Source organism: Mobula hypostoma, chromosome 4, assembly GCF_963921235.1.
Source record: "Mobula hypostoma chromosome 4, sMobHyp1.1, whole genome shotgun sequence".
NCBI classification, from domain to species: Eukaryota; Metazoa; Chordata; class Chondrichthyes; order Myliobatiformes; family Myliobatidae; genus Mobula; species Mobula hypostoma.
This window is the reverse complement of record NC_086100.1, coordinates 190,106,968-190,131,575: the sequence shown is the minus strand read 5'-3', so window position 1 is coordinate 190,131,575 and position 24,608 is coordinate 190,106,968. Positions and strand designations below refer to the sequence as shown.

Genomic DNA, 24,608 nt, shown 5'->3' with positions numbered 1-24,608 from the left:
AATTTGTTGCCATGAGCGGCTATAGAGACCAAATCATTGGGTGCATTTAAGGCAGAGGTATAGGTTCTTGATTAGCCAAGGCATCAAAAGGTATGGGGAGAAGGCAGGGGAGTGGTGATGACTGGAAGAATTGGATCAGCCCATGATTGAATGGCTGAACAGACTTGATGGGCTGAATGGCCTACTTCTGCTTCTCTATCTTATGGGATAAATACTTTTTCAGCCTCACAAATTAGTTTTTTTAGTTTTTAGTAAATTGTTAACGGGTTTAGAAATTTTTCCTTTTATTTGGCATAATGCACAATGTTTTTTAGATTAGTTCAAACAATCCTACTTTAATATATTTTAAATTTAGAAAATGGAGGCAGTAAAATATAAAAATATTTTGTACTTTTCAAGGCACTGTATTACTGGCATATGTCATGAATTTTTTTTGTTTTGCTGCAGCAGTATATTGCGATACATAAAAGAACTGTAAATTATAATAAGAAATATAAATATAAAAGTTGTGTAAAAAGCGAAAAATGGCAATGAAATCTGCTAAGGAAAATAATTTGGTCAAACTGTTTATCATAGGTATTTAGCTGAAATTATATTAGTGTATTGCAATTTTTAGACTTCCCCTTCAAGTAAAAATTTGTTCTGCAAGTAATTCCTCTCTGGCCTCAAAGTTTACATGTATAATCAGTAATGCTAGTCCATTGCTCTCTTCTCTGGAAGGGAAAGTGAGATTCTGCTCCAGTTCTGACACAAAATCTCAATTCATTATTATCGCTTTTTCCCTGCGATCTACAGGGAATTCATATTTAAACATGTATATTATTTCAGTTTCTGTGTTAGTTTTTTTTTAGTATTTCGGTGTACCAGTCTTTGCTAGATTCTTATTTAACAGGAGACCACATGTTTTGTCTAGTTGCTAAGACTAGGGATTTCAGGATTGGCTATATGGTTGCCAGCTTTATTTTGACCCGCAGTAGTTTTCTCATCCACCTCCTCTTCTGTCTTCGTTATTTTCTACAACCCGGGAGATCAATTGTACCACTGAGTGTAGACTGCCTCTCACTGCAGTCCCATTTCCCCATATTTTCTTGTAACCTACTCTTACTTGTATGCCCATCAACTAGGCTATAGCAGGACATCAATAGGATGCAAAACTGGGCTGAGAAGTGGCAGATGGAGTTCAACCCAGATAACTGTGAGGTGGTTCATTTTGATAGGTCAAATATTTTGGCAGAATGGTAAGACTCTTTACAGTGTGGAGGATCAGAGGGATCTTGGGTCCGAGTCCATAAGATACTCAAAGCTGCTGCGCAGGTTGACTCTGTGGTTAACAAAGCATGCGATGTATTGGCCTTCATCAATCGTGGGATTGAGTTTAGGAGCTGAGAGGTAATGTTATAGCTATATAGGACCCTAGTCAGACCCCACTTGGAGTACTATGCTCAGTTCTACAACTCACTACAGGAAGGATGTCAAAACTATAGAAATGGTGCAGAGATTTACAAGGATGTTGCATGGAGTGGGGAGCATGCCTCATGAGAATAGGTTGGGTGAACCCGGCCTTTTCTCCTTGGAGCGACGGAGGATGAGAGGTGACCTGATAGAGGTGTATAAGATGATGAGAGGCATTGATGGTGTGGATAGTCAGAGGCTTTTTCCCAGGACTGAAATGGCTAACAAGAGAGGGAGCAGTTTTGAGGTGCTTAGAAGTAGGTACAGAGGAGATGTCAGAGGTAATTATTTTACGCAGAGAGTGGTGAGTGTGTGGAATGGGCTGCTGGCGATGGTGGTGGAAGCAGATATGATAAGGGATTTTAAGAGACTCTTGGATAGGTACATGGAGCTTAGGTAAATAGAGGGGTATGGGTAACCCTAGGTAATTTCTAAAGTAAGTACATGTTCGGCACAGCATTGTGGGCCAAAGGTCCTGTATTATGCTCTAGATTTTCTATGTTTCTACTCAACGAATATCAGAATCAGGTTTAATATCATTGCCATGTCACAAAATTTGTTATTTTGTGGCTGCAGTACATTGCATTCATTGTCATCATCATATTGTGCCGTGTCTTATGATGGGGACAATTGTGGTCAATGACCATGATTGTTTTTCCAGAAGTGGTTTGTCATTGCCAACTTCTGGGCAGTCCTGAAGCAAGGTCTCGGCCTGATAGGGTAACTGTTTATTCATTTCCATAGATGCTGCCTGACCTGCCGAGTTTCTCCAGAGTTTTGTGTGTATTGCTTTGGATTTCTAGCATCTGCAGATTTTCACATGTCATTATAAGATGGCTGACCCCAGCCATTATTAATACTCTTATAGAGATTGTCTGCCTGGCTTCAGTGATTGCATAACCAGGACTTGTGATATTCACCAGCTGCTCATATGATCATCCACCACCTGCTCCCATGGGATGGGTGTGTGCTAAGCAGGTGCTATACCTTGCCCAAGGGTGTCCTGGTGTCCTGCAGGCTAGCGGAGGGAAGGATCATCTTGCACCTTCTTTGGTAGAGACATATCTCCGCCCTGCTACCTGAACATTGCAATATATAAGAATTAAAAAGACCAAAAATTAATGTAAGTATATATAAAAATTAAATTAAATGAGTAATGCAAAAGGGGGCAAAAAAATTGAGGTAGGGTACATGGATACATTATCCGTTCAGAAATCTGATGGCAGAAGGGGAGAAGCTGTTCCTAAATTGTTGAGTGTGTGTCTTTAGGTTCCTATACCTCCTCCCTGATGAGAGCAATGAGAAGAGGGCATGTCCTGGGTGATGGGGAGGGGCGGTCCTTAATGATGGATGCTGCATTTTTGGGGCATCACCTTTTAAAGGTATCCTCAATGCTGATTCCTACTAAACCTCGAAACTTGATGTAATTTACAGCAGCCACTGATTTACCAAAGCTCTGAGGAGGAGGAGGGGGATATGGAAAGTTCCATGCAAATGGTGGAGAGTAAGAAGTCTACACAGCCACTAGGAGAATGTGGTAACTCTATACAGGTGGCCGCAGAGCTCTTGGAACTAGTGTTATAATGTAAACAAAGTCACTGGAGAGAAACGAAGCTAATGGATGCAGAAGTGGTTTATTCAACAAAAATGAGCAGCAGGCATCATATTGAGACCCTTTTGGAGGAAGAGACCTGCTTGACCCAATATAACATGGCATTTTATATACTAAATATCAAAGGACGATTCTATATTTACAATGTATCTACAATGCTTCCTTTGAATTACATACAAGTTTTGCACCACCTTCTTCACGTCCACACTCAAGACACCCAAAATGAATGTTAATCAGCACTGTCTGATTTTCCAATTACCAGCTCTCCACAGCTCTGAGAACCTATCGTCCGGGACTGCATTTAAAGTTTAATCTATAATCCACATTCAGGTCTAAAGATTGGTTACTGAAGTTAAAATCTGCTATTACTCGAATTCCAGAATATGTCCTAACACTGGGCTCAGTTTTGACCAGATACCTGATAAAGCTAGTTTAAAATAATCAGTATCTAACGCCCTGGGAAAGGGTTCACTGCTAATATAATGGTTTCTCTGTAGCTGCAGTGTTTTGGGTTATGACTAGAGATAACGGGGTCTTTGAAATGTACGTTGGCCAATGAGGGGAGGCGTTTTTCTTTCTTATGTGCCCGAGAGAAGGGATTTCGCGGTCTTTTGGTTCAGGAGAAGATGGAGAGAGCAGATGGGGAAGTTGTAGACTGCAGGACTGAGCGGACTTGGAATGGGGTCAGGAGTTGACAATGCCTGAGGGGGAAATCGATGGAGAACGAACAGACGGGAAACAGTGAGCTCCAACATGTACGTTTGTACTTTAGACTCTGTCATTAAAATAGGCTCTTTTCGTTTTTGTTTTCTTTACTAACCCTATAGTCAAATTAAGAATTATAAAGCTCAAATCGTTTAATTGCTGTTTATTATTTTGTGGTACTGATTTGTAACAGGGGAAAACATCACGCAGCATCCACCCAAACCAGATTTCTCAAATTTGGCTGGGCCTGAGGCTGTCTTCCCCTAGATTAACACAGCTGGCCAAACCTGAGGGTTACAAGTACAATTACTGAGCTCCATTTATTACCTTTACTGTAATCAATGTTTATGTGTGCTTTACAGTGCAAGTAAAACTAGCCTACCAGAAAAAATAATGCATGACTGACTTCATATAGCTTTAAAGAGTCCAATTTGAATTAATTCCAATTGTGGAGACTGATGCAAAGTACATTGTTAATGGGAAATACAGAAAGTGAGCACTCACTGGTGACTAGTATTAATTCAGTGACTTATAATTCTGTTGAATGTATGCTGCTACAGAATATTAGGAATGGGTTCCATTTGTAATTTATCAGAAAATTTAATTTCTGATTCCTTACTATTCATGTAGTCTTTAATATGATTGCCTACAATTTCAATTACAAAATGTTGCATAGTTTTTATATAGTTAATTTTATATACACTCGGTAGCCTCTTTACCTCCAAGTCCTGATAAATTGGCCACTGAGTGTATGTTTGTGGTCTACCGCTGTAGCCCAGGTTCTGATGTTCCTATAAGCTGGTTTGACTCATTTAACTAGTGGTCTGTATGCAGAGATTAGCAAAATATATTTGTGGTCTGAATATTCAAAGTGAAAGCAGATGGGGGCTGTGAGAGCCTTGAAGGTTCTACAAACATTGGTATAAACCAGGTCTAATATGTCCTCTGAGGCACACAAAATGCAGGAGGAACTCAGCAGGCCAGGCAGCATCTCCAACATTGCACTGATTTTTTTTTTCCCCGGTCTCTTAGCATCACTCCTTGATCTTGAGGCTCTGATGACATCTTTTATTCAGTTAACATCGCTAATGGATACTTTGATATCCACTACTTAAGCATTTCCCTCCGGCACATTATTCCATTTCAGAACCTCTGCTGGTCCTTTCTTCTGACTCGAGGAATAAGCTCTCCAAGCCCTCTTCCCTTGCCAAATTCCAACTCCTACGCAGCCATGCACCACTGTCCCCAAGAAAATGTTTCATCTGGCTAGAATCAAGATTGTCATTGGATATGCTATAAGACATTTGGGGCTGAGATGTTAAGCTTCTTTGCTTGGAGTGAAAGGGTTTCCTCACTCGGAGTGTGGTGAACATGTAGAATTCTCTACAGCAGAAAGCTGTAGAGGGCAATTTGCAGAATAGATTGAAGGAGGATTATGATAAAATTTCTCAATGCAAAATACTTCAAGGAGTATGGGGAGAGATAACGAATATGACATTGAGATAGATGATTGGCCATAAATGGTGGACAATGCGCAAATGGCCAATTCCTGATCTTGTTTTTCTTTCCTATATATGGGATTTCTTTGGTCATGAATTAGCATTTATTATCTATTCCTAATTGCTCATGGAGAGTCATCGCCTTGGACTGCTGTAGTGCAATTACTCTCAGTGCTGAGCTAAGATTTTCAGGATTTTGTTCCATTAACAGTGAATGAAGGATAGTCGAGATTATATGTGACTTGGGGTGGAATTTGTGTGTAATGATAACATATAGAGTGGCAGTAAAATTTATTTCTATATGATGTGGTCCAGGCTGATCTAACAGTTACAAGTTGGATATTCTTAAGATTCAAAATTGTTTAATAACATTTCCAGTGTACAATTGTGAAGGAGATCAAAATAATTGTTACTCTGGATCCCATGCAGCACAAAAAAAAACAACAAAGTAATGAACAATAATAATACAAACTGTAATAAACAAAAATATAAATACAGATAGCTCGTATACATTGATTGTAGGTCAATGTGACACTAAGCACACGTATATAAGGTGACTGACAGGAAATGATAAAGTAGTGGTGGTTGGGGTGTAGTGGGGTAGGTTAATGAGTCGGGGTGTTGATCAGCCATTACTGTTTGGGAAAAGTAACTGTTTTTGAGTCTGGTTGTCCTAATGTGGATACTACATAGCTTGCTCCCTGATGGGAGTGGGAGAAACAGTATATGAGTAAGGTGGGTGAGACCCTTCATGATATTACTGACACCTTTCTGTGTATATGTCCATCGTGATGGATGGCTTGGTGCCAGTGATATGTTGGCAGTTTTGATTACACATTGTAGAGCCTTACTGTCCGTTGCAGTGCAGTTTTCATACCATGCAGTGATGCAGCATGTTAGGATGCTCTGTACTGCACATCTGCAGAATGACGTGAGTATTTATGTGCATGGTCCAGCTCTCTTCAGCTTCAGAAAGTAGAGGTGTTGGTGAGCTTTCCTGATTATGCAGAATGTGTTATAGAAACATAGACATAGAAAGCCTACAGCACAATACAGGCCTTTCGGCCCACAATGCTGTGCCGAGCATGTACTTACTTTAGAAATTAGCTAGGGTTACCCATTGCCCTCTATTTTTCTAAGCTCCATGTACCTCTCCAGGAGTCTCTTAAAAGACCCTATCTTATCCACCTCCACCACCATTGCCGGTGGCCTATTCCACATACTCACCACTTTCGGTGTTTAAAAAAAAAATAATGAAACCTACCCTTGACATCTCCTCTGTACCTACTTCCAAACACCTTAAAACTGTGCCCTCTCGTGTAAGCCATTTCAGCCCTGGGAAAAGCCTCTGACTATCCACACGATCCACACATGTTCAGGGATCATGAGCTGTTGTGTGAGATGTGCACTCCCAGGAGTGTGCAACTGCTTACAGTTTCACTGTTGTGCTGCTCATGTAAAGGGGGGGTGTGAGTGGTGCAAGTTCTCCTAAAGTAAATTATCACCTCCTTTGTCTTGTTGACATTGAGGAAGTAGTTACTTCTCTGGCTCCAGGTCTTGATCTCTTCCACCTCCTCTCTGTAGTTGGTCACATCGTTGTTGGTGACGAGCCCCACCACTGTCGTGTCATCAGGAAACCTGACGATGAGATTACTTGGGTATTTGGGCGTGTAGTCATTTGTGAGCAAATTGTACAGCAGTGGGCTCAGCACACAGTCCTGGGAGACAGCTATGTTGAGGGTGATGGGGAGGGAGGAACTGTTGTTCATCCTGACTATCTGAGGTCTTGTGGTTAGGAAGTCCAACACCCAGTTGTGCAGTGGTGTACTTAGACTGAGGATAGGAGATTGTTCATCAAAGCCTGTGGGATAGCAGTCCCGGACTGAAATGCAGAAACTTCATTCTGACATAAGTGCGTCTGATATTGACCAGAGTGTGTGTGAATAAAAAAACTAGACAAAGGACTTTGAGATGGTTATAGGCTGAGCCAAGAATCAATTACTGAAATGTTATAAAGAATATAGAGTCTTGGAGAATAGTGAGGTAAGGAAAGTCCAGCTGTAACTGCAGACTAAGATGCTGTACCTCCTTTAAACAATAGTGGGCATGGTAGGAAATTGAGCTTGAGTGCTGGTGGTGAGAAATCTCTCTCGAGTTGAAGATCGTGTGTGACGAAAGATAACAAAGCACCACTATAAGTGAGTCTGAAAATCAAATTTAAAGAAATAACTAGACAACGGGGTGACCCGTTGGGGCACCCTTTGAGAGAAGGGTAGTGCAGTCTGATGTGACCAAAATGAACATTAAATTTTCCTGAATGCTATTGTTATCTCTTTGATTTGGAAATTAAAGAAGAAAAACTCAGCTTATTAAAGAAGAAAGACACATAGCAAGACAAATATGTGACCAGAATGAACACTAAATATCCATAAAGTAAATTTGAAGGAATCGGGCTTGCTGGGTCAGGTCTGGAATTAAATGTCCGATGTAATGATGGATTTGGCCTTGAATAATCACAGAAGGATTCCATCGATTCCTAGTTGGAATGACTTCTTTGGCACCAAAGGATGTCATTTGGAAGAGGCAGTTGTATTGTCTGATGTTCTTCCTGAACTCGTTTGCAATAGGTTCATCATTGCTGTACAAATTGAGGAGTTCATTAGGTAGAGGCTGCAAATTGCCTATCCTGACCTTTCCCTTCATACAGCAGAAATGTGCGGTTTCTCTAGTGAATAGGAAGGCACGACAGTGAGGGCATACTCTGGTCATCGAACCAACATCAGCAGAAATGTGACGGCATGCAAGTCGTGCATTTTGCCTTGCTCTTTCTCTGTTGAGGTATTGTCGTCGAAAGCGGCCATTGTCGTCTTCAGCAACTCTTGCAATAATTACTCTGTGCCACATATTCTCAAGTTGATCTTTCCTTTTCTCCTTTGTCTCTTCTTCTTTCCTCTTTCTCTGCCTGTTTTTGTCATTCTGGAGACGCGCAGCCCTTTCATCCTTCGTCTCTTCCACCATTTGTTCTTTCTGTCTGATCCTGGAGTCATGCAGTCCTGGCCTGATCGGATTCTTGTTCTCTCCTCCGTCTGTGCCTCTTGTCAATTTGGAGGTGTGCATGCCTGTCCTCCTCTGTCTCGTCTTCTGTCATCTTTTTTGTCCTGACTCTTTGATCCTGGAGTTGTGTGGCCCTGGCCTCATCCGATGGTTGTCCTCTCCCTCTCCTTGCTGCTTCCTGACGATGTTTGGCGTCATCTCTTGACCATAATGTCCCCCTTCTCTTTCCACGCGGTATAATTAGGCTATTCATATATTTTTACCATAGTGCTTGATAGAAGATGGGAAGCAGTAACACCAAAGCTTCTAAGCTGCTGAGGCTGGCCATGGGCATGCGTCGGGCAGTGGCGTCGCGCTGTGGTGTCGCGGTCTCCATAGAAGGTGGAAGTGGCTCTGTGAGCATCGTGAGGCACTGCTGAGGCTGGCCGTGCCCATGTGTTGGGCTGTGGCGTCCCGATTTCCATGATGGCAGATCGGGTCTCGGGTGAAAGGCAGCTGGTTGATTTTTGGCGAATGAGCAATTTTATACAAATGTATAACCCTGAACTTTGCCTGCATTCTGTAAGTTAGCGCATTTTAATTTGATTTAGCCAAAAAAAGTGCCGCTGTAATGCAGCGTTTGCGCTAATAAATTTGCGCTAATTGGAGGTCACAAACAGACAGACAGAGCATGAGAGTTTTAGTAGTATATATAGATAAGTACTTGTAACTCAGAGTGTTGGTGCCCATAACAATGCCAAATTAATAGTCAAACTATGTGTATGTCACCATATATTGCCCTGAGTTTCATTGTAGAGTAAAGAAATACAATAGAATGTATGAAAAACTACACACAAACACAGACTGACAAACAAGCAATGTTCCAAAGAAGACGATCTGTGCAGTACTAAATAAATAAATAAGGGAATAACTAAAGTGCGAACACAAGTGGTTGAATCAGTTCAGAGTTGACGTGACTGAAGTTATTGACGCTGGTTCAGAAGCCTGATGGTTAAAGGGTAATAACAGTTCCTGAACCTGGTGGTGTGGGATCTAAGGCTCCTGTGCCTCCTTCCTGATGGCAGCAGTGAGAAGAGAGCTTGGCCTGGATGGTGGGGATCCATGATGTCTGCTGTTTTCTTGTGGCAGCGTTCCTTGTTGATGTGCTCAGTGGTGGTTGGGGGGAGTTGTGGTGGTGTTGGCCTGTGACGGTCTGGATTGTATCTCACCACATTTTGTAGGCTTTTCTGTTCTTTGGCATTGGTGTTTCCTTACCAGGCCATGTTGCAATCTGTCAGGATATTCCCCACTATGTATCTATAAAGTTTGTTAAAGTTTTAGATGATGTACTGAATCTGCACAAACTTCTAAGAGATTAGAGGTACTGTTGTGCATTTTTTGTAATGTCACTTACATGCTGATTGCAGGATAGATCCTTGGATATGGTAATACCAGGGAATTTAAAATTACCTACGCTCAGCATCTCCTTTGCCTTAATGAGGACTGGCTTATGGGCCTCCTGTTTCTTCCTCCTATAGTCAACAATCAGCTCTTTGGTTTTGCTGACGTTGAATGAAAATTACTGGCATCAGTAATCAATTCAAATAAACTGCTGTAATTTCTTCCCTTATTATGAGCAATTTTAAAAACTGTTTTTATCTGCAGTTTTTTTGATTACTTAAGGAGCCTATTATTGCGCCATAATTATATTCTTCCTTCACTGGTAATTTTCTAATAAACAGATGTAATGTTATTTCTAAGCTCCTCTCGTCTTGTAGAAACATGATGCTTGAAACTATGCACAGCAGCTCTGCAGCCTAGCTTTGCAGCTGGTCATCATGTACTATTTGAAAGCTCAAGTGCACCAAATTTACTGCTTTCTGCTGGTCAATGAACTTCCATCCTGCCTCAACTTTATATGTGCCTTATTTATTTAGGAATACATTACTTTGATTGTATCAGGTGCTTCTGACATGGCCTCCTCTATATTGGTGAGATCCGATGTAAGTTGGGGGACCATTTTGTCCAGCTCCTCTGCTCCATTCACCAAAAGCAGAATTTCCCAGTGATCAACCATTTTAATTCCTATCCCCATTCCCATTCTGACATGTCGGTCAATGCCCTCCTCTTTTGTCACAGTGAGGCCACTCTCAGGGTGGAGAAGCAACACCTCATAGTAGCCTCCAACCTGATGGCATGAACATTCATTTCTGCTTTCTGTAATTTTTTTTCCCCCTTATCCTTCTCTCTTCCTCTATTACCTCTTCTCACCTGCCTGTTATCTCCCTCTGGTGCCCCCCCTTCCCTTTCTCCTATGGTCCACTCTCCTCTCCGATTAGGTTCCTTCTTCTCCAGCCCTTTACCTTTCCTACCCACCTGGCTTCACCTATCACCTTCAAGCTGTCCTGCTTCTGAACCCCCCACCTTTTTATTTTGGCATCTTCCTCCTTCCTTTCCAGTCCTGAAGAAACTTCTTGACCCAAAACACCGACTTTTTATTAAGTTCCATAGATGCTGCCTGACCTGTTCCTCCAGGAGTATGTGTATGTTGCTTTGGATTTCTGGCATCTCCTGTCTTTGTGTTTATGTGTGCTGTTACTTCGGTTGCCAAATGCCCATCGGATTAGTAGAACTATCAAAATTATCACAGTCCTCTTTCCCTGCAGGCCAACATTCTCAATTTACATCAATTCATTTTCAAAGTTAAAATTTGTTAGTTTGTCCTAGTTCACTATAACTTTTCCTTGAACTGCCAAAGAGCTGCTGTTGGCGGGGTTGACACATCGCAAACTTGTGCCAAACTGCAAGGGCAAAGTACATTATTTATCTCCATCACAGAGCTCAGTAGTTGTAGGAGATCAGTGTCATAGATGCCAGACCAGTAACAGGCCCTTTGCTGACCAAGATGCCCAGCTAAACTAATCCCATTTCCCTTTGTTGCTGTATCACTCTAAACTGGGAGTTCCCAACCTGGGGTCCACAGACCCCTAGGTTAATGGTAGGGGTCCATGGCATAAAACGGTTGATGCCATTCTAAACCTTTTCTATCTACGTACTTATCCAACTTATGTTATTGTGTCTGCTGAAGCTGCTTTCTCTGGTAGCTCGCTCCACATATAAACAATCTCTTTTTAAATTATTTCCCCTCTCACCTTGACTAGTTTTCGGTTCTCTTGTGTGCATTTACCCTCATGATTATGTTGTAATGTCATACCTGTGCCTCCTACATTCCAAGAAATGAAGTCATAGTCTGCCCAACCTCTCCCTTAGTCAGGCCCTCAGTGTATGTAATTTGAATTGAAGTATTATTAGTTTCACTTTGTGATGAAGGTTACTGGTATTATTCTGAGTTTTAATACAGGAAGTAAATCTTTCCATTCACAAACTTGAAATGGTCCACAAAACAACCCTTGTTCAGGAGGTAGTTGATCATGAACCATAATTGTGCTTCAGAGTGTTGGATGAGTTTTCTTATAACTCGTTGCAACAGACAGAAAGGTATATGATGGTTTTATTTACCTAATATCAGCAAATTTGTCTCAGTGTGGCACCTTGGAAATTAAGAGCTCAATTTTTTTTTTGATGGGAGTCGCATGCTCCCAGAGAGCCTGTTCAGAATAATATTTGGTATAGTTCTGGAGCAGGTGATGTGTACCCAATAAATCCAGAGGGATGAGGTAATTCAGAAGAGATGAATAGGTAAATTACCTTTCTAGAACTGAGTTTCGTGTTTTCATTTAAAAAAGAAATTAAAAATGTAGATCAGGAAATGCTTTGATTAAATCGACTCACTGACTGTAAAATATCAGATCATTTCAATGTGTCATGAGACACATATTTTGCAATTGAGATCATGTTCCAAATTTTAAGAGCAAAATTGAATTACGTATAGATGTTTCAACCACAATGTGCCTTGGGACATCTTCTGGTATGCTGACTGCAGTATGTTTCAGCAGTATTTGTAAGGAATTATTTTATGAATATTTTGAGCAAGTAAATTGTTTATATATCTATATCTATATCTATATAAATAAATAAAAGGCAGGATATATTGGGCCAGGATATATATGCAGAGTTTAAGTCATAGAGTCATAAAGTGCTTACAGCACAGAAACAGGCCCTTCAGCTCATCTAGTCCATGGTGAACGAGTATTCAGTCCAGTCCCATTGACCTGCACCTGGACCATAGCCCTCCATTCCCCTCCCATCCATGTACCTATCCATAAGTTTATGTTAAGTCCTGAGGAACTTCACAAGAATGGTTCCAGGAACGAAAGGCTAACGTATGAAGAGCATTTGATGGCTCTGGGCCTGTACTCGCTGGAGCTTAGAAGAATAAGGGTTAGGGATCTCATTGAAATCTATTGAATATTGTAAGGTCTGGATAGAGTGGTAATGGAAAGGATGTTTCCTTTTTGTCGGGAATCTAGGACCAGAGGGCATAGCCTCAGAATGTAGAGATGAAGAGGAATTTCTTTAGCTAGAGGGTATTGAATCTGTGGAACTCATTGCCACAGATGGCTATAGAGGCCAAATCATTGGGTGTATTTGAAGCAGAGATTGATAAGTTTTTAATTAGATTACGATATGATAGAATGGCAGAGCAGATTTGATGGGCCAAATGGGCTAATTCTGCTCCTATGTCATATAGTCTCAATTTAGTAAATGGCTTACTGGGATTGTCACTTGGACTTGGCGTACGATTTGTGGATTAGAGTCTAGAGCTATGAGTCTGAATCTCAGCAAAGAAGCTTGCAATGTAAAATTCAAGTAAACAGGTTAAATATGGCCTATATATTCGAGCCTGGCTGGCAATTGGTTTATTCTTGTCATAGGTATGAGATTCAGTGAAAACCTTTGTTTTGCATGTCATCCATACAAATCATTTTATCACATCAGTGCATTGAGGTTGTACAAGGGAAAACAATAACAGAGAGCAGAATAAAGTGTTACAGTTACAGAGAATGCAGTCCAGACAGACATTAACGAAATACATTGTCAGGTCAAGATTCCATCTTATCATACAAGAGTCTTATTTATTTAGAGGGCAGGCACTTCCAGCTCAATGAGTCATGCCGCCCATCAACCCACCTATGTTTAACCCTAGCCTAACCAGAGGACAAATTACAATGAGCAATTAACCTACTAACTGGTACGTATTTGCAATGTAGGAACAAAACGGAGCACCCGGAAGAAACACACTTGTTGAAACTCCTGACAGATGGCTCTGGAATTGAACTCCAAACTCCAGTGCCCCAAGCTGTAATAGTAGTGCGCTAATCACTACGACTCCATGGATTAAAGCTGTCTTGAGCCCAATAGTTAGTGGTTTCAGACCTTGTATCTTCTGTCTGATGGAAGGAGGGAGAATGAATGTTCAGAGTGGATAGGGTCTTTGGTTATTTTGGCTGCTTTAGTGAGGCAGGGTGTGTCAGGGAGGGGTAGCACCTCTGGTGGGGGAACATGTCGCGTCCTTTTCAGGGCGGTTAGTCCACCTTTGGTCCCCACCTGGCACTCAGCTCTCACCTGTGGCTCCCCGTAGCTGTTTGCATGCGACAGCGGCCACACCCCGGGCAACGGCTTCGACAAGCCGGCTAAACCAGGTGAGGGTAGCCGACGGGATAGGGAGTTGTCTATCCCAGCATGTGAAGACAGACTCCGGTGGATTGAGCGGACGAGACCTATGGAAAGTCCAACGGTCAAGAAGGCGGTCTCTGCAAGCATCGTGGAACGTGTAGAGCAGGACAAGACACAGAAGACGTCCTGGTCATCCCCTGCGCCTAGTCCCATCTCCAGCCGTCTGGACTCCGTCTTGCCACTGGATCCAGATGGGAATTGGGAAGAGAGAGTGAGGCTGACGCTGCGCAACCCTCCCTCACTTAAATCCAAATCACGCGCTAGTCTCGACACCATCATAATGGTGTCGAGGTCCTCATCGACGTCAACGATGGACGAACAACCAGTGAGGCAATAAGATGTGCACAGTCCATGGATGGGAGTTTGGCAGGGAGTGTGAAACTACTCTGAACAATGCAGGTTTACTGCTCACTCAAATTGCTTTGGAAGGTCAGTTGACCATAAATATCAGCAAAATCTAAATCCAAGGAATCTCTAAGCCAAGGTTTTGTTGATTAAAGCATAAGGCCTGATTGAAACGATTGGGGTATTGAGGTGTTCAATTCGCTACTCCACAAGGTTTACTTGTCTGTGCAGAACTGACGATGTGATCTGCAATTAACAGGCTCCTGGATGGGCTGCAGTGACTTTGTGGCTATGGACTCACTTTTGTGAACTTTAGTTATGAATGTTATTTGTTCATCTTTCGGTCTTTTTTAATGGGTTCTGTTGGGCTTCTTTGTTTATGTGGCTGACTGTAAGACTAATTTCAATGTTCAAAGTACATTTATTATCTAAGTATGTACAGTACTGTTCAAAGGTCTTAGGTACTATATAGCTAGAGTGCTTAAGACTTTTGCCAGTACTGTATTTGTCAACATGGAGCAGAGAGCTAGTTTGTAAATCTGTTGGGAGCAAAGGATGTTGGGAATGGTGCACGTGGAGTGCTGCAGGGTGGGGGGTGGGGCAGGTGACAGGACGTGTGCCGGGGTGGGCACACCCAGCCCTGAGACACCAGGCAAGGTTCCAAATGGATTATTGATCATTGTAGAATGTCTCTCTGGTTCTTCCCTCTCCCTTCCCCTTTTCCCAACTATGATTCCCCTCTCCCTGCCTCCTTCCCACTCTGTCCACAATAGAGACCCATATCAGAATCAGGTTTATCATCACTCACATAGGTCATGAAATTAGTTTTTTTGCAGCAGCAGCATTACAGTACAATACATAAAATTACTGCAGTACTGTGCAAAAGGCCTAAGCACCCCAGCTATGTGTATGTGCCTGTATACTATACATAACCTTGAGATTCGTCTCTTTATAGGCATGTACTTTGAACATAATAACAGGAATTAATTGACATATCCAAGCAACGCACACAGAAAGAAAAAGGGGGAGGAGCACCAGAGGGAGGTGATGGGGAATGGTGAAGGTGTAGGTGCACTTGTCACAATGAAGCCATGCTCAGGTTGGAGGAACAACATCTTGTATTCTGTCTGGGTAGCCTCCAACCTGATGGCATGAACATCCATTTCTTGAACTTCTGGTAACGACCCCCCTCTTACACCATTCCCCATCCCTTTCTCCTTCTGTCACCATTTCTCTTTGCCTGCCCAGTGCCTCCCTGTGGTGCTCCTCCCCCCTTTCCTTTCTTCCATGGCCTTCTGTCCTCACCTATTATATTCCCCCTTCTCTAGCCCTGTATCTCTTTCACCAATCAACATCGAACTCTTTACCTCACCCCTCCTCCTCCCGGTTTCACCTATCAGCTTGCGTGTCTCGCCCCCCCAGTTTTTAAATGTACTCCATTTTTTTTCTCCAGTCCTGCTGAAGGGATTTGGCCTGAAGCACCGACTTTCCTCTTATCCACGGATGCTACCCCGCCTGCTGAGTTCTTCCAGCATTTTGTGTGTGTCGCTTGCATTTCTAGCATCTGCAGATTTTCTCTTGTTTGCGAGTGGACATTTTGAACTCGCTTTTTATACTTCCTTTGTCTTGTTCCTTTCCATGAATTGGATGTTGCTGGCAATAGCGCTATTTATTGTTCAGGGCCCAGGTACAGACCTTATCAGGTTCCAAAGGTACATCAGCTGCCTGATCTGCTGAGGTCCTCCAATATGTTGCACATTTAATGTCCATCTCCAATTGCCCCTGAATTGAGGAAGCAGTTAAGATTGGGATCAGACTACAAAGATTCGCTGTTGTTTATATCTTATTTCTGTAATCTTTCAGCATTTACTTTTATTTTTCAAAAGATCAAAGTTCAAAATAAAATTTATTGTCATAGTATGTACATGTCACCATATACAACCCTGAGATTCCTTTTCCTGTGGGCATACTTAGCAAGTAGAACAGTAACTGTAAACAGGAACAATGAACAGCAAACTGCAAATATAAATAAATAGCAATAAATAATGAAAGCATGAAATAAGATAAGAGTCCTTTAAATGACTGTAGTTATCTGCTTTTGTTCAAGAGGCTGATGGTTGAGGGGGAGTAACCGTTCTTGAAGCTGGTGGTGCGAGTCCTGAGACACTTGTACCTTCTACCTGATGGCAGCACTGATAAAAGAATATAGCCTGGGTGGTGAGGATCTTTGAAGATGGATGCTGCTTTTCCTTGGCAACATTTTCATGTAGATGTACTCAGTAGATGGGAGGGTTTTACCTCTGAAGTACTGGGCCAAATTCACTACCTTTTGTCGGATTTTTCTGCTCAAAGACTTTGGTGTTCTTGTACCATGCCGTAATGCAGCCAGTTAGCACACTTTCCACCACTGAGAAGTTTACCAAGGTTTTTGATGACATGCTGAACCTCTGCAGACTCCTGAGGAAGTAGAGCTGCTGTTGTGCTTTCTTTGCAATTATATTTGTATGATTTGTCCAGAACGGATCCTCTGAGATAGTGACACCCAGGAATTTAATGTTACCTCTGATCCTCTGATGAGTACTGGCTCATGGAATGCTGGTTTGCCTCTCCAGAAGTCTACAATTAATGCCTTGGTCTTATTAGCATTGAGCGAGAGGTTATTATTGCACTACTTAGTCACATTTTTAATCTCCCTCCTGTACGATGATTCATCACCACCTTTGATAACAGTGGTGTCGTCAGCTAACTTGTATATGGTGTTGGAGCTGTACTTAGTCACACAGTTATAGGTGTAAAGCGAGTAAAACAGGAGGCTAAGTACACATCTCTGTGGTGCCCCTGTGCTGATGGAGATTGTGGAGATGTTTCTGCTAATCTGAACTGACTGGGGTCTGCAAGTGAGGAAATCCATGATCCAATTGCACAAAAGGGTATTGGGACCCAGGTCGTAGAGTTTACTGGTTAGTTTTGAGGAGATGATGTTGTTGAATGCTGAGCTGTAATTGATAAAGAACATCCTGATGCATGCACCTTTGCTGTCCAACTGTTCCAGGGTTGTATGAAGAGTGCATGAGATGGCGTCTGCTGGAGACGTGTTGATCCAGTAGGCAAATTAGAGTGGATCCAAGTTGCCACTCAAACGGGAGCTGATATATTACAGTACAGCCTCTCGAAACACTTCATCTCTGTGAATATGAATGCCACTGTGTGGTAGTCATCAAGGCAGGTTACCGTGCTCCTCTTCGGCACCGGTTGAAGCAGGTAGGTACCACTCACTGCCAGAGTGAGAGGTTGAAGGTATCTGTGAACACACCAGCCAGTTGGTCAGCACACATCTTCAGTACTTGGCCAGGTACTCTGTCTGGACCAGATGCTTTCCTTGAGTTTACTGTTGAAGGTAGTCCTTACGTCATCTTCAGATTCTGAGACCAAAGGATCATTGGGAAAGATGGGGGTGCATGATGGTTCCTTCCTGTTCTGTGGTCAAAGGGAGCATAGATGGCATTGAGTTCATCTGGAAGTGAAGCTCTGATGTCCCCTATGTTGCAAGATTTAACCTTGTAGGAGTTTATGGTATTCAAACCCTGCCACAGCTGTCAAGCATCCCTCGTTGATTCCATTCCAGTCTAGAATCTCCCCTTCACCCAAGAGATGGCTTTCCAGAGATCATACCTGCACCTCTTGTAGCATTCTTGATCTCCAGTCTTGGATGCCTCTGATCTGGCTCTCAGCAGGTTCCGAATTTCATTGTTCATCCAGAGGTTCTGATTGGGGTAAACCCTGAACGATCTTGTGGCGACACACTCATCCACAGCTATTTTAATAAAGTCTGTAATGACCCTGGTGTAGTCATTCAGGTCCTCAGATGAGTTTTTGAACAGAGCCCAGACCACTGACTCAAGGCAATCCTCTGCCTCCGCAACCACCTCATAGTTGTTTTGATCTCTGGAACCTTGCTTTATCGGTTCTGTATGCAGGTAGTAGGGGTACAGCCAACTAGTCCAATTTGCCAAAATGCGGTCTTGAGATGGAACGATAAGCATTCCTTATTGTAGTCTTGCAGTGGTCTAGTGTATTGGGATCTCTGATGCAATAGGTTTCATGCTGGTGATAATTGGGCAGGGTTTTCTTCAGTCTGGCCCGGTTAAAATCACTGACCATAATTTGAAATGCGTTGGGATGAGCTGCTTTTTGCCAGCAGACATCATTGTGCAGTTTCACGAGTGCTTTCTTAAAATTGGCTGCAGTCAGGATCATGAATGAGAATTCCCGAGGTAACTAGAATGGTCTACATCTAATTGTTAGGTGTTCTAAAACAGGGGAACAAGAGGTTGACGTATCCCCAATGTCCGTACACCAACAAGAAGTGACTAAGAAGCACATGTGCCACTTTCTTTCTTGCGAGAGATCATGGTTTGATCCATTCTGAAAATCATAAAACCTGGTCGGATAGCTACGTCTGGTGTATTCGTTGTTAACCAAGTTTCAATGCAACAAGCTATCGAAATCTGCCTTTGATACAGCAGCCTTACCCTGAGAACGTCAATCTTATTTTCCAGCGACTGCACATTCGTCAACAAGATGCTGGGTAGAGGAGGCCTCATCCCTCTGTGCTTCAGCCTAGTTTGAGTACCCTCTCTCCAGCCATGTCCAGCCACAGCATTGACATTAAAGACGCCAAACTTAACTGCTCCACTGGAGCTCATGCCTTCTGCTCTGCCTTCAATCATCAATCATGAGGTCTGAAAATTGTTGATGTAATTTCATAGTCCATCGTTAAGAGGAAATTTACATGCTGCAAGATTGCAGCAAATGTAAATCAAAAGAAGTATATTTAAGAGGAAAACTGGTATTATTTTCTGCAACCCACAGAGTCGCCAGTGTACACCAGTGCCATCTTACATTGACATCAGAACCAAATTATGTATTTTTGTTATGTTTATTTTTGTTTATTATTTTCTCTTCATTCCAAGAACTTTATTCTTTGGAATTTAGAAGATTGAGGAGAGATTTGACAGAGGTATACAAAATTATGAGAGTTATAGATAGGGTAAATGCAAGCAGGTTTTTTCCACTGAGGTTGGGTGGGTCTACAACCAGATGTCATGGGTTCAGGGTGAAACGTGAAAAGTTTAAGGGGAACATGAGGGGAAGCTTCTTCATTCAGTGGGTCATGAGAGTCTGGAATGAGCTGCCAGCACAAGTGGTGCATGCGAGATCGATTTCAACATTGAAGAGAAATTTGGATAGATACAAGATACATAAATGGTAGAGGTATGAAGGGCTGTGGTCCCAGTGCAGGTCAATGGAAGTAGGCAGTTTAAGTGATTTGGCATGGGCTAGATGGGCCAAAGGGCCCATTTCTGTGCTGTATTTTTCTACGACTATTTTCACTTGTACTGTAATAATAAAGTGAAAAATTTTGTTTACATGCCATCTAGATCATTCCATGCATAATTATGTTGATGCAGTAAAAATGAGAACAGACTGTTACAGTTACAGAGAAAGTGCAGTGCAGTTAGACAATAAAGTGCGAAGGCTATGACGAGTTGTACTAAGCCTGTGCCAAATTATTGTCAGTATCAGTGCCCACTTTCTGCTCCTATTTTCTTAAAGTAGTGATAATTTCATCTGAATTTCGTCTGTCAGGGTTTCCCAACCTGGAGTTCATGGGGCCCTCCGTTAATGGTAGAGGTCCATGGCAGAAAAATGGTTGGGAACCACTGCTGTATGTGGATGAAATTAAAAGGGAGGGCTATAGGGGAGGGAAGGTTGATTGATCTTAGAGTAGGTTTAAAAAATTGGCATGACATTGTGGGCTGAAGCGTCTGTCTTGTGTTCTACAAGCTAAATATGCCTGATTTGGATGATACCTAATTCCTTGTTTTTCTTTTCATTGTATGGAGAAAGCCTTATTATTTGAGATTACTCATGCAGCATCTCTATTTGTCATGTTTCAGGGATTCTGGAGAGAAAGTGCTGAGGCAGTACATGGTAATATAGTGTGAAGATTGGATTTAACTTGTTTGTAGGTTGAAGGGGATAAATTATTTTAATATTTTGCCTTTTGGCAAAAAGATGTCAGCAATTTAAAAGTCAACTTGTAAGTTTTGGCACTTTCTGAAATGTAATTTTACTTTGTGTACTGTGTGAGGAGAAATTGGGAACCAGGGTATATGAAAGTAATTTACTTTCTAAATAATGATATATTTGGAAAATCTTTTGTTGCCCTGCGCAGAAACAGGAGTGTGAGGGGAATTATTTACTTTTATGTTGGACGTTGTACGTAAGGAACCGTGTGTTCACCAAAATTTAAACTTCACTGATGGTTCATGCTCTCGATACATAGAAACTTAATGCAGAAGGATGGAAAATTAATACCCATTGCAAATTCAGTGTGGACTAGTAGCAGCCTTTTTAACATCTGTCTGTCAGTACCACAAAGAATTTTATGCTTTTTATTTTTATGTGTTCCATTTTTTTTCCTCTTCATTCTGACAGCTAGGGTTACAATGTTTGAGGCCATTCTAGAACATAGAGAATGCACAGCAGCCCAAAAATTGTGGCCATTTTTTAAATGACAGGGATGATCTCCCATTCCTTAAGTGGGGAAAGTGGACTTATTCTAAACTATCTCTCCTTCTAGTTCTCTCATGTCAGTAATATCATGACGTGTCATTGCTCCCTTTCTAAGGGTAGATGCTATATTTTCTTTAATAGTTCATGGAGAAAAAATTATATATTACCGAGGGTGTGATTTTATTAAAATGCTTTCCAATTACAACAAGCCTTACCCAAATGTATTTAAATCATCTTGTAGTAGAGGTGAACATACTATTTATTACCTATCAACCATCAGGCTCCTGAACCAGTGTAGATAACTTCACTCACCTCAACACTGAACTGATTCCACAACCTATCGACTCACTTTCAAGTACTCTACAACTTGTGTTCTCAGTATCGTTTATTTACTTGTGTATTTATTTATTTGTGTTTTGATGTGTTTGCAGAGTTTATCTTATTTTGCAGTTTGGTTGTTTGTCAGTCTTTGTGTATAGATTTTCACTATTCTGTTGTATTTCTTTGTTTTATTATGAATGCTTGCAAGTAAATGAATCTTCAGGAAGTATATGATGACATATACATTCTTCAATAATAAATTTACTTTGACCATTGAACTTTACTTTTGTAATTCTTTAATCTTACTTTCTGCATGTTACACTGTTGGCATTTAGGGCAGCAATGATTTTCTTCCACCTCTATCTGTCCTTAGCGGTCTTCTCTATTGTGCCCCAGGTGTGGTTCTGAGTCCTCATTTCTGCCTCTACAGTATGGTGCCAAGTTGTCTTTGGTCTTCCGCATTTTATCTGTCCTGAAGTGGTCCAATGAAGTGATGACTAGATAATTCCTTAATCTACATGTTAACTTTTTAAAATAGATATCTGAGCTATATTTCAAGACTAGTAAGATCTGGTTCATAGTATTTTTCCATAGCAAGTTATAGAAAAAGTATTAAGTTTTTTTTTGTTAGTGCTTTAAAGTGAAAACAGCAAGTTAAACAAAATTAAACAATACGATGTGGTTGATGTTGTCATTGTTTTCCCTCATTAGATTGCCCAGTGGTGTGCTGAGTATGCCCTATCGGTCCAGTATCAACATGGAATGGTGGTCTGCACCCAGCCTCACAGTCTGTCTGCCATGTGTTTAGCACAACGTGTAGCAGATGAACTGGACTTGAATGTAGGTCATGAAGTTGGGTACCGTGTTCCTTATGAAGACTGCTGCACCACCGAAACTGTTCTCAGGTCAGAATCTTTTATTTAGTTTACTTGACACAGAAAACCACAAGACATGAGAGCAGAATTAGGTCGCTTGGCCCATTGAATCTGCTCCACCATTCCATCATGGCTGATTTATTATCCCTCTCAACCCCATTCTCCTGCCTTCTCCCCATAACCTTTAATGCTCTGATGAAGCAAGAATCTATTAACCTCTTCTTTGAATACACTCAATGACATGGCCTTCACAATCATCCGTGTCAATGAATTACACAGATAGAGCACCCAGCGGCTAAATGGACATCCCTATATTCTGAGGCTGTGTCTTCTGGTCTTCGACACACCCACAATGGGAGATATCCTGTTCAGAACCACACTATCTAGAGCTTTCAAAATTTGATATTTCATAAGACATAGGAGCAGAATTAGGCCATTTGGTCCATTGAGTCTGCTCCGACATTCAATCATGGCTGATCACTTTTTCCCCCACTGAGCCCCACTCCCCGTAACCTTTGATGCCATGTCCAATCAAGAATCTTTCACTCTGCCTTAAATATACTCAATGACCTGGCCTCCACAGCTGCCTGTAGTAACAAATTCTACAAATTTGCCATCCTCTGATTAAAGAAATTTTTACGCATCTCTGTTTTAAATGGACGCCTCTCTATCCTGAGGCTGTGCTCTCTTGTCCTAGATCCCTACCATAGGAATCATTGTTTCCACATCTACTCTGTCTAGGCCTTTCAACATTCGATAAGTTTCAATGAGATGCTCCCTCTTCCTTCTAAGATCCAGTAAGTACAGACTCAGAGCTATCAAACATTCCTCGTATGATAAGCCTTTCATTCCGGGAATCATCCTTGTGAACTTCCTCTGAACCCTCTCCAATACCAGCACATCTTTTCTTACATGAGTCCAAAACTGTTCAGAATACTCAAGGTGAGGCCTCACCAGTGCTTTATAAAGCCTCAGCATCACATCCCTCTCTTGTATGCCAGACCCCTTGAAATGAATGCTGACTTTGCATTTGCCTTCCTCACCACCGACTCTACCTCCATGTTAACCTTTATGGTGTTCTGAACAAGGGCTCCCAAGTTCCTTTACATTTCAGATTTTTGGATTTTCTCCCTGTTTAGAAAAATAGTCTGCACATTTATTTCTACTCCCAAAGTGCATGACCATGCATTTTCCAACATTCTATTTCATTTGCCATACTCTTTTGGTAGAAAGGTCTGCTAGCCCAATGTGGGCTTGATATTTATATGATATTTATATGCTAAACACAAAGGGCAATCGCTGCTTACCAAGTTATAGACAATGCTTCCTTTTGAAGCTACATACAAAACATCACACCTTCTGACTTCATCCTTTCCTCCCGACGCCAACATGTCTGGGTTGGTACTCACAGCCTTTAGGAGTGCAAGTCAAATCCACAATACATTTATTTTGTATTTTACGTGCTAACATAGAGGACAGTTAATATTTATAAAGTATGGATAAGGCTGTCTTAGAAACTACCTGTAAACTTCACGCTTCCATCCACAGCTTATGGCTAGTATCCCGATATTCACAGCTTTTAGAAAATGCATTGTTGTGAACTCAATCCACAGTACTTTGTCAAACAGAAGACTGGTGACCAGAGTCATTTAGTGTAAATGTATCATCTACCCAAAAACTCACTCTAACACACACAATGAATTGAATTTAATTAGGGATCATTTCAGCCATTGGTATTCTGCGATCTCTGGAAATGTGATTCTGTACTGATCAGCTGAAGCCTAACTGGCTTTGTGATGGAAGTGACATCCTATAGATCAGATATTAATCTGTTGCTTCTTTGGGCATTAAGATCCAATTGCACTTTCAAAGCAGAGCAAACAGTTCTCATGGTGTATTGTCCAAGATTCCTCCTTCAATTAATAACCAAAGTGTAAATGACAAACAAACTGATAGAATCTAATGAAGTCAAAACCTCCACAGTAGATAAGGTGATTGATGCCAAGCAAAGACACAAATTCTTGGCATCAGATCACCAAATTCACATGCTTGATCAACAGGATGGCTCCTCCATCAGTGCCAAATACTCTCAGTTCCATGGAGTTAACATGGGCTGCATCAGTTTTATAACTGGGTTTGAATCCTTTAAAACAGATACAAGTAACGGGGAAAATCACTTGCCTGCCACACTGGTTAATCCAGTTTAAGCTTTCTCCAAGTTGTTCTGTTGTTGTCAGTGGAATAGTATAGCATTTCAAATAAGAAAATTTGCAATTATGATAATTAGATAATCCATATTCCCTCATTTTGTGGTGACCTCCCATAATTTCTTCAGTGCTCTCCTCTAAGTCCTTCCCACCACTTATTGGTGCCTGCTCTAATTCCCATAGCTGCCAAGGTACTCCCCGAATTCATTGTTCAGGAACTGTAGCAAAGTGCAATTATAATCCATACATTTATTCGCCAGTGTAAAGGAGAACAAAGTATCATTACTCTGGATCTGATGCTGCATAAAAAACACAAGCATAAGGAACAGAATAAAATAAAGAT

At 41.5% G+C, this 24,608-nt stretch overlaps 1 protein-coding gene across 3 annotated transcripts in view; it reads left to right on the top strand.

The window, feature by feature from the left end:
• Nucleotides 1-24,608, top strand: part of LOC134345843 (putative pre-mRNA-splicing factor ATP-dependent RNA helicase DHX32) — a 128,443-nt gene that overhangs the window by 21,884 nt on the left and 81,951 nt on the right. For all 3 annotated transcript variants that reach the window (XM_063047143.1, XM_063047142.1, XM_063047141.1), the window contains one exon: nt 21,895-22,088. In XM_063047143.1, the coding sequence (XP_062903213.1) occupies nt 21,895-22,088 (194 nt within the window). The remainder of the gene's footprint in view (nt 1-21,894; nt 22,089-24,608) is intronic.